The sequence below is a fragment of the Mycena indigotica genome (assembly GCF_014461135.1).
Source record: "Mycena indigotica strain 171206Taipei chromosome Unknown Mind.scaff0007, whole genome shotgun sequence".
Lineage (NCBI taxonomy): Eukaryota > Fungi > Basidiomycota > Agaricomycetes > Agaricales > Mycenaceae > Mycena > Mycena indigotica.
Genome location: NW_023503006.1, coordinates 3,210,300 through 3,226,297, shown reverse-complemented (window position 1 = coordinate 3,226,297; position 15,998 = coordinate 3,210,300). Strand labels below are relative to the sequence as shown.

General features: G+C 50.9%; 6 protein-coding genes across 6 annotated transcripts; 1 reads left to right on the top strand and 5 right to left on the bottom strand.

The window, feature by feature from the left end:
- Positions 1-308: 308 nt before the first annotated feature.
- Positions 309-1,191, bottom strand: MIND_00878500 (Glycosyltransferase family 32 protein; the record flags this gene model as incomplete). The annotated part of the gene is made up of 2 exons (XM_037365442.1): positions 309-570; positions 620-1,191. The coding sequence occupies 2 exons, from the start codon at positions 1,189-1,191 to the stop codon at positions 309-311; spliced, it is 834 nt and encodes a 277-aa protein (XP_037218684.1).
- A 794-nt stretch (positions 1,192-1,985) lies between these two features.
- Positions 1,986-5,120, bottom strand: MIND_00878400 (uncharacterized protein; the record flags this gene model as incomplete). Its single annotated transcript, XM_037365441.1, has 6 exons — positions 1,986-2,615; positions 2,666-3,375; positions 3,423-3,628; positions 3,674-4,429; positions 4,482-4,779; positions 4,835-5,120. The coding sequence occupies 6 exons, from the start codon at positions 5,118-5,120 to the stop codon at positions 1,986-1,988; spliced, it is 2,886 nt and encodes a 961-aa protein (XP_037218683.1).
- A 761-nt stretch (positions 5,121-5,881) lies between these two features.
- MIND_00878300 (uncharacterized protein) lies at positions 5,882-7,918 on the bottom strand (the record flags this gene model as incomplete). Its single annotated transcript, XM_037365440.1, has 3 exons — positions 5,882-6,552; positions 6,608-7,750; positions 7,798-7,918. 3 exons carry the CDS (start codon positions 7,916-7,918, stop codon positions 5,882-5,884), a joined length of 1,935 nt encoding a protein of 644 aa, XP_037218682.1.
- Positions 7,919-8,881: 963 nt separating this feature from the next.
- MIND_00878200 (uncharacterized protein) lies at positions 8,882-11,464 on the bottom strand (the record flags this gene model as incomplete). The annotated part of the gene is made up of 5 exons (XM_037365439.1): positions 8,882-8,935; positions 8,981-10,957; positions 11,012-11,143; positions 11,197-11,254; positions 11,301-11,464. The coding sequence occupies 5 exons, from the start codon at positions 11,462-11,464 to the stop codon at positions 8,882-8,884; spliced, it is 2,385 nt and encodes a 794-aa protein (XP_037218681.1).
- Positions 11,465-11,837: 373 nt separating this feature from the next.
- Positions 11,838-14,384, top strand: MIND_00878100 (uncharacterized protein; the record flags this gene model as incomplete). The annotated part of the gene is made up of 5 exons (XM_037365438.1): positions 11,838-12,148; positions 12,199-12,972; positions 13,028-13,242; positions 13,298-14,010; positions 14,058-14,384. 5 exons carry the CDS (start codon positions 11,838-11,840, stop codon positions 14,382-14,384), a joined length of 2,340 nt encoding a protein of 779 aa, XP_037218680.1.
- An 85-nt stretch (positions 14,385-14,469) lies between these two features.
- On the bottom strand, positions 14,470-15,766 carry MIND_00878000 (Fes1 domain-containing protein; the record flags this gene model as incomplete). The annotated part of the gene is made up of 6 exons (XM_037365437.1): positions 14,470-14,641; positions 14,697-15,006; positions 15,056-15,242; positions 15,292-15,422; positions 15,471-15,498; positions 15,545-15,766. 6 exons carry the CDS (start codon positions 15,764-15,766, stop codon positions 14,470-14,472), a joined length of 1,050 nt encoding a protein of 349 aa, XP_037218679.1.
- Between the last annotated feature and the right edge of the window lie 232 nt (positions 15,767-15,998).

Genomic DNA, 15,998 nt, shown 5'->3' with positions numbered 1-15,998 from the left:
GGAGGTGGAGGCGACGCGTACTAGAATCATGTATGTAAATAGCGTCACCCTGCAAAAAAAGTATATAACTACGAGCCCTCGCGCGAGCCTTAGCGAGCTGCGAGCCTTTGCGATGGGTGAGTTGAGGGATGGGTTGGGGTTAGGCTCGCCTTTGCGATGGGTGAGCAAGCAGCGTTGAGGTGGACAGCGGAGGGTAAGGGCGATGGGAGCAACGGGGGAAGGACTATAGGTGAGTAAGATCCACGCTCTGTCTCATCATCGGAGTCTCAGAAATTTTGTGAAGACGCAAATGGGTAACGGGGCACAGGCTATAAACACGGTCTTATCGCATACAACCAGCTCCAAGGAAGGGAATCCGAGAAAGGGAAATTCGAACTCGGAAGACGCTCCCATAGCTGGCGAGCCACCACCACCACACCCTCCGTAATGTCAAGCTTGAGGTCGCGCAATTTGTTGTAGGTCCTGAATTCGTCGATCTTGGTTTTCATCCCTCCAAACACGGTGTAGTTTATGTGTCTGAGCTCCAACGAGGAAAGCGATGGACCGACGCCTGTCGTGAATGCGTCAATGCTGGACACTTCAAATGAGATACAACCCGGAATAGAAGATGGGCACGCACTCCCAAATATCAGCGTCAAATGTCGCACTCAACTCCCCAGGCGCCGCGTAGTCCGCGCCGCTGGCCGGAACCCCTTGCGCGCTGCTGCATCGTGAACAGTCAACAGCCAATCGCTCCAGTCGATTCAGCTTTGCTAATGGCTCCAAAATGGTTGAATCCAACCGTAAGCCGGGATAGCCATGGTAGTCGAATGTGCGCAGGTTTGTAGACGACCCGAGGAGATCCACAATTCTACTCCGAAGGGCGAGAACACTGGCAGGCGCCGGTTGTGGCTGATCACGGCTCGCCAACGATTCATCTTCGAGACGAACAACAAGCTGGCGGAGGCGGTGGGCGAGCGGCTCCGTTTCCCCAGCGGGGATAGTGAGCAGGTAGTCGAGGACATCATTTGACGCTGTTGTGGCCCTTGGGCTGAAAGAGTCGAGGTTGATGGGCAGCTGCCACAACCGGTCAAAGACTACCAAAACAAGTGGGTGCGAATGTGGGAACGCGAGGAGGAGGGTGTGGAGGGTTGGCGGGTGCTGGATATATGCTAGGATAGTCGCAAAGACGTCCTTGTCGAGCTCGACCATCTCGGGGACGAAAATGGGTGTTTTTGAGGTGGTAGTGCGTTTACATAGTTCAAAAAAAGGAGACCGAGAAGTTTTGACTTGGCGGGCTGCTCTTGGCAAGTTGCACCCAAGTGATCCGGCGGGTTACTGCACTCACAACGAGAGGAACCACATAGTTTTATATTTTGTGCTGCTCGCCAGAACAATGGATGTGTTCTCGCGTTATAGGGCGTGTGGGTGAGGGACTGCCATATTTGTTCCAGTGCAACAGCTACTTTCAAGTTTGTGGACGACGATTCGAAGGGCAACGACTGGTCACACAGTCACGTTCAGATGACGTTTCTTTTTTTTTTTTTTGTGGCACGTTAGGTAGTAGCAGATACAGTAATATACTTAATCACTTTCGTTCCCCAGTAAGTAGCTTGCCGTAGTTCTCTCGCGAGATTCCGTCAAGCATCCCGGGCCGACATCTGTCGGTCATCCACCACCCGTGAGTTGTGAGGCGGGGACTTGAAACCCCGACAGCCGGATCAAACCACTCGAGGAAATGCGCTCTCGCACTGGGCCCTTGGGCATCTGGTGTGGGGCTGCAGTTTCAATAGACTCAAGGCGTGCAGAAGGGGATTGGCCCTTCCGATCACCACCCATCCTCGCCTATCTCAACCGACACCCACTAAAACCCCGACCTCCCTTGACGTTGGCCAGTCATTCGGGAGTGATTTTTTGTCTTTCAAAGTCTTACTCCAAGTTTTGCGGACTAATGCCTTGGGGATGGCCTTTTTCTACAGATGACGGATACTCGACGACCTAAATCTCTACATAATTTTACCTGCTCTACCTACTGTGCGGCGTTTATTCCGCACTACTACAGAGCTACCGTTCGTATTAGCCTTGTTTGACCTTCCGCTCTTTCCCTTGGTGGCTTTGGCGTTCGAAGATTCAAGTTGCGATTTTCGTCTTCGAGGCTTTCTGCGAGTTGTTGGAGCAATAGGAATCTCAGGAGCCGAATCAAGTCCAGTGCCGTACATTTCTTGATATGGGATGTCGTAGGAATAGTGGGGGGTAGCAATATGAGCTGAGTAGTCCGAATATTCGTCCCATTGATCTCGCTGTAGAGATTCCAGTTCGTGCCTCAGTATCCTTGCTCGCTTGCGCTCCATATGCAGTGGCGCGTCATCCCATCTCGATTTGCGCTTCGTTCCAGCGATCAAGCCGCTGACGATAGCTGCAAAAAACACTTCTTGCATGACCTGGTCTTCCTTCCGTCTAAGCTTGATGAGACTGAGCTGCACGAGATCCCGAGAGCGTTTATCGATGCTTGTTCGAAGGTCTACCTCAACCGGGAAACTAGAGACAGCGCGCAAAACGCAAGGACGCTGTCGGACGCCAGGTAACGATCGTAACCCGTTTGTAGCACGCTTTGACAGGGTCGAGTCGACTTCTTCCTGGAAAAATTCAAATGGACACAAGACTTCAGTTTCGGAAGATAATCTACCTCGAGGAAAAGACTATCAATGTCCAGAAGCGAGATCGCAGGACGAAGGCGGTCATCCATTACTGGTTCATCTGTTGGGAAAAGACGAACAGCGACCCAGATGAATGATTTGTCGGCAAGTTGAAGGGCATACAACAAGTCCACATTCGGGGAAGAAGGTATGCAGAAAGCAGTGCCATATTTGTGGGCAATCCAGCGAGTGGTTTCTTCTAGTGTGTCTGTTGCTGTTGCGAGGGGTCTCGAAGACTCAAAAAAGTCGAGCAGCACTGCTTCATGCTGAATGTCACCCTTCTCATCTATGAATAATCGGACAAGCTGAGCTGTTTGACGAGCCCATCCAGGGACAGCATGAGGAAAGCTCATAATATCAGGCAATAGCCGAGGCTTGCCTAAGACCTGAGCGACATAAAAAGCAAGACAATGGGCCAAGCTCTGTCTCGTGCGAGGAGGGTTGATACGGAGACTACCGATGAAGGTCGAAGGGTGATGATGAGGACGGCCACGTTCTGGCGGCAATGGAAAAGGAAAAAGCTGGCGAGCGGCGCGGACTAGGACAAACGGTTCATCGAAGATGATTTGCGACAACTTAGCATCTGCGAAACGAGCATAGCTGTGATTGACTAGGTCAAGGTGTTCACCGGCGTCAAAATGACGTCCTTGATGGGTTGACATATAGCGGTAAAGGATTTCGACAACTAGGTCTTTGTGGTCTAATAATGTTCGAGTTCCCTACGACATACGTGAAGATGACACGAACCTGGAGAGAGTTCGGAAAAATCAAATTGCCTGATATTGAAGAATCCCCAAGCGAGATCAGATGGACATGCTTCTTCCACGCTCATTTCCACTGCGTCCAGCGGTTTCAGACCAGTACTGCTCCTAATAAGCTCGGAAAGACATGAATGGGGGTAGTCCAAGCCCTCTTCTAAGAGAATCGACAGAAACTTGTCGGTCAATCGATATCTGAAAATGATTCAGCAGTGCGATGAGAAACGAGCAACAACAAACCGTCCTCGACACCATCGCCAGAGCCGGGCAACGAGAAAGCGACCAGAAGGGGAATCCCGAAGGTTGGGAGGGAGAAACTGTTGCACGTACGTCTCATGAACGTCCGGATCGTCGAAAGAGCCCGTTTCGGAGATCGAATGGAACCCCAGATCCTCCCCGAGCGTGAATTCTGAAAGCGGGCTGCTCGGACAAACAAATGTACAACCTCCTCCTGTCAACGCTTTCCACGACCGGATAATTCGCTCAAGCAGTGAACTATCTTCGTCTTCGAACGTTAAGTAGGCCAGTTGTGCTTCATCCAAAACAATGAAAAGTGGAGCGTCGTGACCGATGACAGCTCGTATTTTTCGAAGGGCATCAGTAATATGATCCGCCAGATGGGACGCGTCGTTTTCGAGTAGAGCGGTGGCAATGGTAGAGTATAGGTCTTCTCCAGAGCCCGAGGCAAGTTGATTTTCAAGCCAGCGAACCTTGTGTTGGTCGGTAAGAGTATCGGATACTGAAGGTGTAACTATTCCAAGAAACTCTTGAAAGACCAGCAACCGGGCAAGCAACACAGCATCGAAATGGCGAAATCCAAGGTCTCTGTCACGTCCTTCCTGGATAATGCGGCAATAATCCCGGAACACGCGTGGTAGGTCATAGCTTCCCAGCAGATTCTCGCCGACGTCAAATGTGAAATAAAAGCCCCAGTTTGAACAAAGACCTTCGTAACACAACCGGGTTTTTCCCGTTCCTGCAGCGTTGACGAAAAGTCTGTCCGTCGAATTCTCATAAGTACAGGCGCTTAACGAACAAATGACTTTACTTGTCGTGTGGAGAAAAGAGACGCTCGACCCTTGCACTGAGGATGACATCTTGCTTGAACCTTCCTAGGTCGTGAAGGATTATGCGGAGAAATGTGTTATAAGTCCAAGTCTTGCGAAGATGAAGCGACGCTAGATGACGTTGGACATCAACATCACGATAAGCAGGATGAGCAAGGATGTTCGGTTTAGGCATCCATTGGGGAAGTACGTTAGCATTTTGGGCCCTGCTTTTGATGGCAGGTCGCCACTCTCTCAGAGTTTCCCTTGCTACCACGGATACCAGCGACGGGAACAGTGCTAAATAACGTCGCAAACGTAAGTGCCATTCAAGTGAGAGAGCAGTTAGACGCACGGGAGTTCAGGACTCGAGAAAAATCACCAGCCTCAGCATGCGCTGTTCGGAGTAGCGCGAGAAGAGGTGGTCTATCCATGAGCTCGTTCCTACAGACAGCTTCTGCCACCGTATCGTCATCCACAGGAAGGCCGTTGTTCTGAAATGCAAGAGCGAGGAATTTTGATAACACTGGGACCGCGTCTTCAATGGACTCAATTGGAGACCGCTTGAGGGCAGCGATAGTAGCTTCCCCACGGGAGACGGCGCTGGGCGAAGGCTGCATTGTGGGCGATTCGTGACGCATGGCGCGTTATTTTACAGCAGATTATGACAGGCATGTGGGTCCCGCCAAAAAGAACAAGAATATGTGTATGGGAAGGACCATAATGTGTGCTCCCGCCCTTGGGCGACGTTGAAATGGGTTTATGGGAGACATGGAGGTCATGGAGGTGTGAAACAACGAATGTTTGAGTTGTTGACAGCTGACTAACTCAAGTTAGATTTCTTGTCTCTCTCAAAAAATCGTCGTTCAAGGCACAATTAGTTGTGTGTGTAACAATCCATAATTCATGCAGGCATGTGGAGATGATCATCCCGTGTTCAAGTTCAAGTCAAGTAGGAGAAGAAGAGAGCAACCAACCAAATAACTTTAGCTAAAAACACACAAAACAACAACAACCAACGCGGTAAACGTGCACTATGCTGCCACCCAACCAGCTGAGCCAGCCAGCCCTGTCACAGACGGTGAAACAACACAAGACCAGGGCTAATAGGCAGAGGTGGGCGTTCTTGATGCCAGCAACGTTGTAACGCTCGCCGCGCCCACCCATATGTACTGTTATGCAGGAGGAGAGACCGCGAGGGAGGAAGAAAGTGGAGAAAACGTCTAAAGTAAGGACGCCAATGTAGGTAGTATAAAATAGGGTTCAAAAACAGACAACAGACAGACAGCACAGCAAGCGAGAGCACGGCTAGTAGTTTGTCGGATGTATGTGGTATATTTTGACGAGAATCGGCGTGAGTGGGAGATAGTTAAGATGTTTGTTGGGAGGGGGTTTAGAGATTTCACCAGTTCATGCTGCTTTGTTGCAGTATCGGTGCCGAAATCGCTGCAGGCATAACATTCCTCCGTTGCGTCATTCCAGCGCCACGACTGTCGTAAGCCATATCATCTTGACGATCACCTCCAAAGCCGCGCAAGGAATCTTCCGCGAAGTAGAAGCTGCGTCTCCGTTGACCACCAACGCTGTCTTGGTCGAAATCACGACCTGTAGGAGGAATTCCTGCGACATCTGGTGGGTCTGACAGTCGATGATGAGCAAGCTCCGCACGCCGTTTGAAGGCGCGGTAGGCGAGGAAGACGAGTACTAGTACTGCAATGGCACCCAAAGTCGAAACAACACCAATAATCGCATCTTGTCGTGTTTTGCTCTGAGACACCGCGCCATTTAGGTGATTAGCACTGGCTCCATTCTTCTTGGTAGTTGTATCAGGATCGGCCACGGAGTTGAGAGCAAAGGCAGAAACGATATGCTGAGCCAGTTGAGTGGCGACAGCATTTCCAGGAAGACCGGTGTAGAACAACGAGTTGCGCGACTTCAGCTGAAGAGCAAGATTGTCGAGGGAATCTGTCGGGATATATGCAAGGAAGATGGTTTGCAATTGGTCTGCATCCGCCGAGCCTTGGTACGATTCTGGAACCCGGACTTGCAACGCAAATGTGTGAACATCGGTAGCTGGAAAGAAAAAAAGTCAATAAAGACTCAACGAATCGGTGGCATGACCACGTACTAGGAATCCCAAGAGAGGTGGCCAAAATGACAGGCATCATTGCGAAAATTTGTGTGCTGGAGATGCTGTTGGTGCAAACAAACTCCCAACCCAAGAAGTTGTCGAAAAGCAAGCTGATGAACGAGTAGTTACCGACTCCTGGGTTCTGGGGCGGCCCATTTGGAGGGTAAATACGCGATGGGAGACCACTGGGAAGCGGGGCAGTTGTCAAGGCTGTCTGAGCCGATGCCGTAAAGGAGATTGTCGTGGTAGGAGCATCAGGGTTAGACAGCGAAAGACTCGTTGTAGTAGCCACAGACGCAAGCGCCAGCGAAGACTCGGTGAGGATGAAGGTCAGGTCAGACTGAACCGACACAGTGGTGGTGGTCGACACTGAGACACTGACGGTAGTACTCGTCGAGACGGATACAGAAACAGAGCTGCTTGGTCCGTTGGGGAATTCAACTGCGCTGGAGCTGCTTATAACAACACTCGAGCTAGGACCGCCGTTGTCAGGAATGGAGCTACTTGGTCCACCATTGTCGGGTACTGAACTGCTCGGTCCTCCAGGGATAGAGGAGCTGGGAGGGAAGTTGTCCGACTGGGAGACAGAGACGGGAGTAGAACTGACGCTGACGGGAGCAGAACTGACATCCGTGGTCGAAATGGAAAGAGGTATACTGCTTGGGATCGAAAGCGGTATACTCAGTCCAGGGTCCGACGCTGAAGCAGACCCTGAGGCACTTGGCGGAGGGTCTGTAATAGTCTGGCTGGCGCTAAAGATGGCCGTTGAGCTGAAGATGGCGCTCTCGGAGGGAGGAGGCGACAAGACACTCGACAAAAGACTAGACAGGGCGCTGAAGATGTCCGTGTTAGAGGCAGCGGGTTGACTGGATACCGGTTCGCTGGACACTGGCTCGCTGGATTGTTGTGGTGGCTGCGTGATTGAAGCAGACGCAGAATCGCTGACGGGTGTCGAGGAGACTGAGGCAGGCTCAGAAGCACTGCCGCTGGGTTCCAACTTGGTTGACGTTGCGCCCGGCAAGCTTATCGACACCGACGAGCCAGCGTCACTACCCGAAGGGCCCGCAGATTCAGAGGGCGTTGCGAACGGGTTGCCTGGGAGTGACGGCAGACTAAAACCCTCATCTCTGGCATGTGCATCTATAGTCGTCAACAAGGACGGCAATGACGACGGGAAAGCCACACACCAGCTCGTTGGCGGAACCTTGCTGCTTGAGCTTGACGGGAACGGCGGGCATGAGAGTCGTGAGCGGTGTGGGCTGAAGCAACGGCAACAAAAGTGACGGATAAGAGGGGGAGAACGAGCATTGGTGATTATTTGGGTTTTTAGCGGAAGGGGGAAGAGGCAACGAGCGTGATGGCTACTGCAACGCAGCAGGCGGGTGAGGTCCGATGGCCAGGGAAGAAGGCCGCAGTGAAGGGGAACAGAAGGGCGAGGGAAGTCGGTCACGGCCGTGACTCCCGACCCTCCCAACCAAAAAACTGTTTTACTTTTGTTTTACTTCCATATTTGCGACAAATCCGGTCTCCTCCGCCCGCAAACGGAGTCAACTATACCCAATTCCATCTGCATCAAGGCGTTGATGAACGCAGTGCGATGGCCACACGAAACTCAAGTCAAGATCAGCCACCAATGTGATTCTTGCCGTCAATTTCACACCTTCCCAAAAAAAATCTTACTAGTACTGTAACTGTACAAGTAACTGCTCGTGTTCAATGGACCCCGTTAGTTGTGCAACACTAGAGGGAACCTAGAACATTGTAAATCATAAAAAGTAAGTACCATCCTATCCACACTTCAGAGAAGCCTGATCAGGCAGCTGTCTACCAACGATTGGCTGTTATTCGTGTGTCGAGCAAGACAACTCACAAGCTACATGCAAGCTTCACGATCCAGGCACCTATCGGCGCTCAGACTAGCGTCAACCTACCGACGCTCGGAACCTCTACAGTAAGCAAGCGCGCTTCTCGACGTCAAAGTGAAGAGTGGACGGAGGCTTCGTGACTCGAGCGGTATTTTCTAATATGGAAAGTAAGTGACCCGCTTCTTTGCGATCTGTCCGTGTCATTTCAATACTGCTGCTACAACTTGGCAAGTAGATGGAGTAAGACACAGGTTTCATATGATCAAGGAACCAACGCTGGAAAAATTAGAGCGCCGAGTGCTACCGACATATTTTATATATGAATCGTGTCGTGGGTCCACGGAACGCCGCAACGAGGTATAGTGTACAACTCAACTAACCGCAAGTTCAGGATTTCATGCCAGAATCAATAGACACGCCCCGTTTGTGACAAGCTCTTGAGCAGAAAGTCATCCAAGTACTACGTAGCTTAGCGACAGACGATGAACAGAAGCATATTGCACACCTTGTCAGTCTCATCCCATGTCCTGAAGGTCTCCGCATACACAGCTCGAATCTTTGGGTGCAGGGTATCAAGATCGAGTCTTCGCCCAAAAAGCATGTCGTCGACAGGGTCTTCTTGCACTGGTGGTTGACGAGGAACGTTCTGGGATGCACGGAGTTGAATGACCGTGATCATATTCGCGACACCGAAGTCGTCAGAAGGAAGGAAAACCCGCTTCGGCGCCGTTGTTGTTGTTGTTGTTGCTGTTGGCAATCGTGCTGAATTTGGTGTGACAGAACGCGGACTGTCTTCTCCCGCTCGTTCATCGGACTGGACAACTTCAGCCATTGAGCCAACAGATCCAGAAATCAATGCTCTCTGGTTTTCGCGTGTGGCTTTACGCTGAGCAGCAATGATTTCCTGACGCGCGGCATCCATATCGACTTTGCCGTTAGCACTCATGTCGACAGAAGTCCTCCGTAATTTCGCGAGCGCAATCTCGTCTAATGCAGTGGAGATACTGTGACGAACGTTGGTCGGAGTTGGTGGTGCATTGTCTTCAACTGGAGCGTCAACTTTCCTGCTCAGATAGAATCTGACTGCCGAATCATCGGTAAAGTCGTTGGAGAGGACACTAGCCATGGAGCCCATACTGGCGATGCTCGCTCTCTGGGTCACACGATGGACTTTTTCCACCAGACCTTCAAAGATGACGAGCGGCGTCTCGTCAGGACGGAGCATCATATCAGCGCTTTCCACTGCACGCTTGATGGATAAGTTGTATGCGTCTGGGTCCAGGTCGTCCAAGCGGAAGCGTTGAGCAGCTTGCTTGATCAATTCTGATGATGTTGTCGACGAGTTTAACAACACGGTCTTGAACGTTGCTTCGGTAGGAAGATTTTGTCCAGCGAAGATACGAACAACGCTCAAACCTGGGACACCATCCCCAACAGAAGGTATGAGTGAGCCCGGTCGAGAACGTGTCGCAGGAGGACTGAGGGTTGCATTGTCCAAACCAGGAGATAATTCCGGTTTCGAAGTCTGGCTTGCAGAGCGGGCAAGATATTGTTGAGTGTACAAAGCATGTTGTTGTTGTTCTCGTTGACGCAACTGAGATGTCGCAGCCTGTAGTGCGGCTGCATCGTTGTTACGTGGCTCAGAAGTCTGTTGCTGTTGCTGCTGCTGATTTTGCGATGACATTCCGCCCTTGAGGGGAGGACTATTATTGCTCTTCTCTTTGGTATTCCTTCCCGAGAAAATGCTGAAAACCCCACGACTCTTCTTCTTTCCTTCATCGTTGTTGGATGGCTGCTCTTTTCGGAGCTTTCCTGAGGCGGCTGACGAAGACTTTTCACCTCGGACAGGAGCAGCAGCCGTCGATGCCAACGGTGTATGTGACTGGGGTTCAGAGTCTTGAGATTGTCTCGGGATTAGATCGCTATCTGAACTTTCGCGGGGCCGCCTCCGGTCACCGTCTGTGTCTATCGATTGACGCTCTGCGTTGAGGGAAGACGGCTGCGCCTGGGCTTCAATTGGCGATACAGTTCCCGTCACTTGAGGTGGTGAAGCAGGAGCATCATCCAATGGAATTTCCGTCTCCGTCTCCGGCTCAGCCTCTGCTGCTGGTTTCTCCGTAGTTGCGCCTTCCATGATAGACATAGTCTCTATGGCAAGTTCGCGGTCCTCTGCCTCGAAACTTCCGACTTCCCACTCGCCTTCCTCATGATCTTCATCTTCGAGATCCATGGGATCATACTCGTCATCGCTCTCAGTCATGTTGGCCATTCGGTGCGCCTCTCGTTCGGCGAACCACCGTTCTTCATCCCACACAGCTGGCGGATAGCGGTGAACATGGAGGGAGGCTGAGAATGCAAGTGATTGTCGCTGGTTCAATGGGTCACGGACAGTATTTCCAACCCGGGGCGCGTTGGACTGGGTATTGGCAGGACGGGATGAAGCGAGATCGGACTGAAGTTCAGCTTGTGTTGCGGATGCTAACTAGCGAATGCAACAAATATGAAAGCGCTCCAGTGGAAGAAAGGGAGCACGCACATCGACATTTTTGTGTTTGTTGAGCCGGGCGAGACGCTCTACTGGCGTTTCGATGTTCTCAGCAGGTATGTATCCAACTTCTTGCGTTTTGAGCACACGTATCAACCACCAATATGAGTTGGAGTCGTCTAACTTTGAAAAGAGTGAGAATTGAGGGCTTCCGGACAAAACAGAAGCAGTCATACTAGGAACAGGCTATCTCCCTTGACCACATTCGCCTGGCCTTCCACTGTTGCCGAAAAACTGTCGATTCAGCCAATGTGAACAGTTTATTGTGGAACAGCATCACCTGTGTAAGCTGTAGACAAGACTGAAGTCTATGCTTTCGTCCGGCACGGAAAGAATAGATGTATCATCTTCGTCGTCCATGAACTCGTCTTCATCCTCATCTTCAAGCATGGAGTGCTCCCCCTCATCACTGTAGCTCGCTTCCTCGTCGTAACCGTGGTGCATTGGGCGCGTATGCCGTCAAAGGCGAATAAAATAAAACAAAAGCGAATGAGTAACGAGCGACGTCGACCAGAGTGGGGAGGAGACCAGTGACGGATTACGCGATCAATTTTTGATCTGTTGCTTTCCTCCAACAATATACTCGTCCTTCACAAAACCACCAGCGGCAAACTAGTCTCGAAATGGATCTCGTTCAAACTTCAACCATGGAAACCAATGCTTTATTGTCTTCTTATGGCTGCCCTTATAGTATTAATAACAGAAATCATGGCCAAAAAGGTTTTATTGTAATCCCTGTGGACCCACACCAACGCTGTGGCCACATATATACCGTGACTCCGTCATTCTTGTTCTCATTGCTACATTCCCTTCTCCCATGGCCGAACCCGAAGCATTAGCCACCTCTCCTTGCGCTCCCCCAGTGCTCTCACTAGAAACAGCTAAATATTTGGATGATATTCGCCCTAGCATCCAAGCTGCCCTCGAGAAAGGTCCCGGCAATCTGTTAAAGAAATGGGCACCAGCTGCAGAAGTCTACTCCGACCCCGACATCATCGCTCACCTAACTAGTCTAAACCTCTGGGAAGTTTCTGAAAGCCTCTGCATTGGTATTCATGAACTGGGCTGTTTTCAACAAGACCCGATCAATCGCGACCGCGTTGCGAGCCTGTACACCAAAACCGATAAGTAAAAGCGTCAGTCTCCCCGAGAGAAGTTTTTGTTCACTGAGAGCTTAGATTTCTCGTTAATGGGTCTGCCGCTGGCAAAACTCGCCTATCCTATGAGGGACTCTGCGTGAACTGGGGCTTCTTGTTCACGCTGGTGAGAGATCCACCTCTCGGCGCGCAAGACATTTCGCCCCACTTCATCTTCGGAGAATTCTCCACACTTTGGGGAGTGTCTGAAACACTCTCTGCACCACTTGTCGCCCGCCTACTGGTCTTCAAGGTCTTCCTGCAGGTTGCCTGTGCTATTTCGAACGCCACCCTAACCAACGATCATAAACGGTCTTGGCTGCTGATCCAACTAGTTCCAGAATTGATTCGGATGAATTGGGACGATGACGTTTTCCGCACACTGCGTCGTTTGATTGCGCAGCATGATCAAACCAATCTTCGCCATCTCGCGGCGGACGCTATGGCAGACATTTACAACTTGTTGCCCAGCGAAGACCGCCATCTCTTCATTGTTATGGACCAAGCTCAAGTAGCGGCTCGTCGTCGACAGCTTTTCGGGCCAGAACACTTCATCGAAGAAATTCTCAAAGCATGGATTCCGCTGATGAGACCACCCTCGTCTCCATTAGAATCAAACTTTATCTTCGTTGGAACGGAGATGCCCAAGGATATCGGCCCTTTTGGGACTGGATTTACCTGGGTCTCAGGTACTGGTGCTTTCGACGATCCTGTGCGTCAAGAAGTCTATGTCCGGAAATTCCTACCCCCAAAGATTTGCGACTCCAATTCCGGCCGGCATCTTCTCACCAGAATATGGCGTTGGCTACGGGGAAGGTCAGCTTAGTACCCACCAGTGCAGTCGACGTCAACGCTGATTCATGAAATACAGGCACCGTCTCACTGCGAGCTTTGTTCAAGCCCTAATCTCGGAAGGACTTGAATACCCTCACACGTACTTGAACGTTTTCTTCCAGCATAGCTCTGGTCTAGAACTACAAGACGCTAAAGACTTTATTGCAAAGGAAAAATGCTCCCAGGAAATACGATCTGGATGGAAACACTACCAGTTGAATTCTCCCATGCGTTTCCAAAAGCTGAAGCCTGGTGAGTCCTTACAAGTGATCGTCAACTGGAAAGGGGATCGTGATCATGTTGGCAGAGGCGCAGGAACTGTTTCAAACAATTTTGTATCGGATGATGACAACACAAACACCATCACTACAGCTGAGTGAGGCGTACACCTACCTCGTCAACAATGCTGTAGCCCACTTTGTGGACGCCAACCAATCAATAGTTAGCGTTGACGAGCCTATCGTTCTTGCGGCAGCAGCTTCACAGTCGCTAGAAAGTGGATGGTATCAGCGGCCCGTCAGCCTCGAGCAACATATCAATCTGGCACAGTTGCCTGCGACTGCAGCATTGCATTGTCTCCTATTCTACCTCGCCCGCACAACTCATCTTGCCGCCCACAACTTCTTTAAATTTGTACCTTCTAGTCGCTACCCAAGATGGGCGTTTCGCGATTGTCAACTGGTTTATCTCTTCAGAGGCCCGGGCACAGAGGACAAACTCGGATATCGCTCCATCATGATCACTGGGGATCCAATTCTGGACACAACATGGCCCCTGGCTACGCAAACCGACTCTTTTGAAGAACTGATTCGGTGGCTCGAAGGTCGATATGCGACCCCGTTCTGCGTATACTCGAGATCTATCGGAGACGTGGTGTTTTTCTCACTTCGAACGTCAACGGGCACTTTCGTCCGCGTTGCACTAAAGGTCGTGTTCTCTGCTGAAGAAGTCACGCTTGATGTCTGGGACGAGGCTTACAAGAGCCTCCAGGTAGAGAATATCATCCCCGACCCTGAACAGGTACTTAATTCCGTCCTCTTGTGCTTGCGCCTATTGAGTTCCACTAGCATCTTGCCCGCTTCAATGATGCTTTGAAATGTGTGCCTCACGGGAAACTCGCGCAGCACAAGGTGCAGCGTGTTGTGTCTTTCCTCCGCGGCAACGATCCGGGACCCGATCCGCGACCCACAATATTCCAGTCCAGCGAGAGTGATAGCGGTGACTCTGCAGTTCTTAATGCGCTGTATTTCAGGGAGCCCTTGAAGACTCCGTTACTCGATAGCATGCTGGCTGGAATAGGGGGAAGTTGCAGCCCCAAGTCAAGGCGGGATGTGGGTCAACCGTTGCGCAAGCAGTTGAAGCGGAAAAGATCTCGGTCAGATCTAAAGTATTAACTGGCCTTTATCTACTTCGCGATATCTTTTCAATTGGCACATGTACCAGGTAGTTAGCAGGATTCTACTTTATCAACGCTGCAAGTTAAGTATTAACTTTGGACACCAAGCCTTCAATCTCCTTCTGGGTTAAACCCCATCGCTCCAAAGTGCCGCTCGGATCTTTTGCATGCTCAAATGCTATCCATGGCTTCAACGCGACCTTCTGCGCCGCAGAAAATGTGCCATCGTGTGTTAACGCAAACGTTCGCAGTAAACTGGAATAAATCTGTTTCAGCGATGCACCGAAAACTACGAACCAAAAATACTGACCCGATACCCTTCTCCTCAAAGTCAGCATCTAGTCCGAGAACATCTCCATCTGGACCAGACGGTACTGGCTTTGTGAGTCCATGGACAACGGCATCGAGGATTCCATGGGTGTGTAATGCATCGAGAGTGGGCACAGCGGTGTCTACACGCGATGGGGTGCGCAGAGCGGCGGCATGCGAGTTTGGGTGGACAGGGTCGGCATCGCGGGGTCTGACACCCGACGATGTTCCGGAGGAATTTACGAGTGAATTTGGAATGAGGAGGGTGCTGATCAGGAAGAGAGCCTTGCGACGGACGCCAAGATCGGGGTCTGGAGGATGTTTTAGTCGGACATTAGTGGGGGGGAAGCGATAACCAACCTTGGAGTGCCTCTCGCAGCCTTTCCCAGCCCTGAACGTCGTTTCGCGAGAGCCCAACAACGGCAGGGGCATTATGCTTCAGGAGGCCAGACAGCGTGTATACTGCTTTGCTCCGTGTTTGCGCTGTCGACGCGGAAGAAGGGAGGAGAAACTGGGTGAGCGAGGGTAAGGGATCGAGCTCAAGATACTACTCAGTTTCAGCCACCACAAACACAGAAAGCAGAAACAAGACGCACAGCATCCTGAGCAGCAGGGTTGTTTTGTAAAGCAGTCCCAGCAACCCACAGAGCTTGCATTCTGAGCGCATTACTCGGCGCGGAGGTAATCAGCTGCTGTAGCGGTGTCCATAACTTGAGTTTCTCGAGATCTGTACAGGAAATTGGGTTTGAATGTGAAGAAGAATCACAGGACTCACTGTTAGCGTTGTCAATCTGCTCGATGAGCTACCTGTCGCGTAAAATGCGTCAGGAAAGAAACAGGCCAACACACCATTTCGAGATGATCTAAGGCCGCAATCCTCTCCTCCTCGTCTTTGGTCTCATCGACAGCAGCCGCCATGTCCTCCTTCATCAACACCGCATCCGATTTCCCGAGAATGTGGTCGATAATCCCCGGGTCGAGCGCTTGTGGCGGTTGTCGTGGAGGTTCAAGCGGGACATTGGGATCGCGCGGGGTAGAGTTTTCAATACTCCATCGTAGTAGAGATTCCATTTGAGTAGAGTCGTGCAGTGCGCGATCCCTTTCGAAGTTTTGAAGGTGGGTGAAATAGCGTGAAGGTGCGAGAACCTTCCATTGATTGACATTTCACAGCCACATGTCATTCTCAGTCGTTACGTCATCACTAGTGAATTGAAGTCTCACAAGATACTTCCTTGAAAACTGACTTGCGTGCTCGTCCTCATTGAAAGTATGATAACAGCTCACTACAAAGTACAAAATCCAT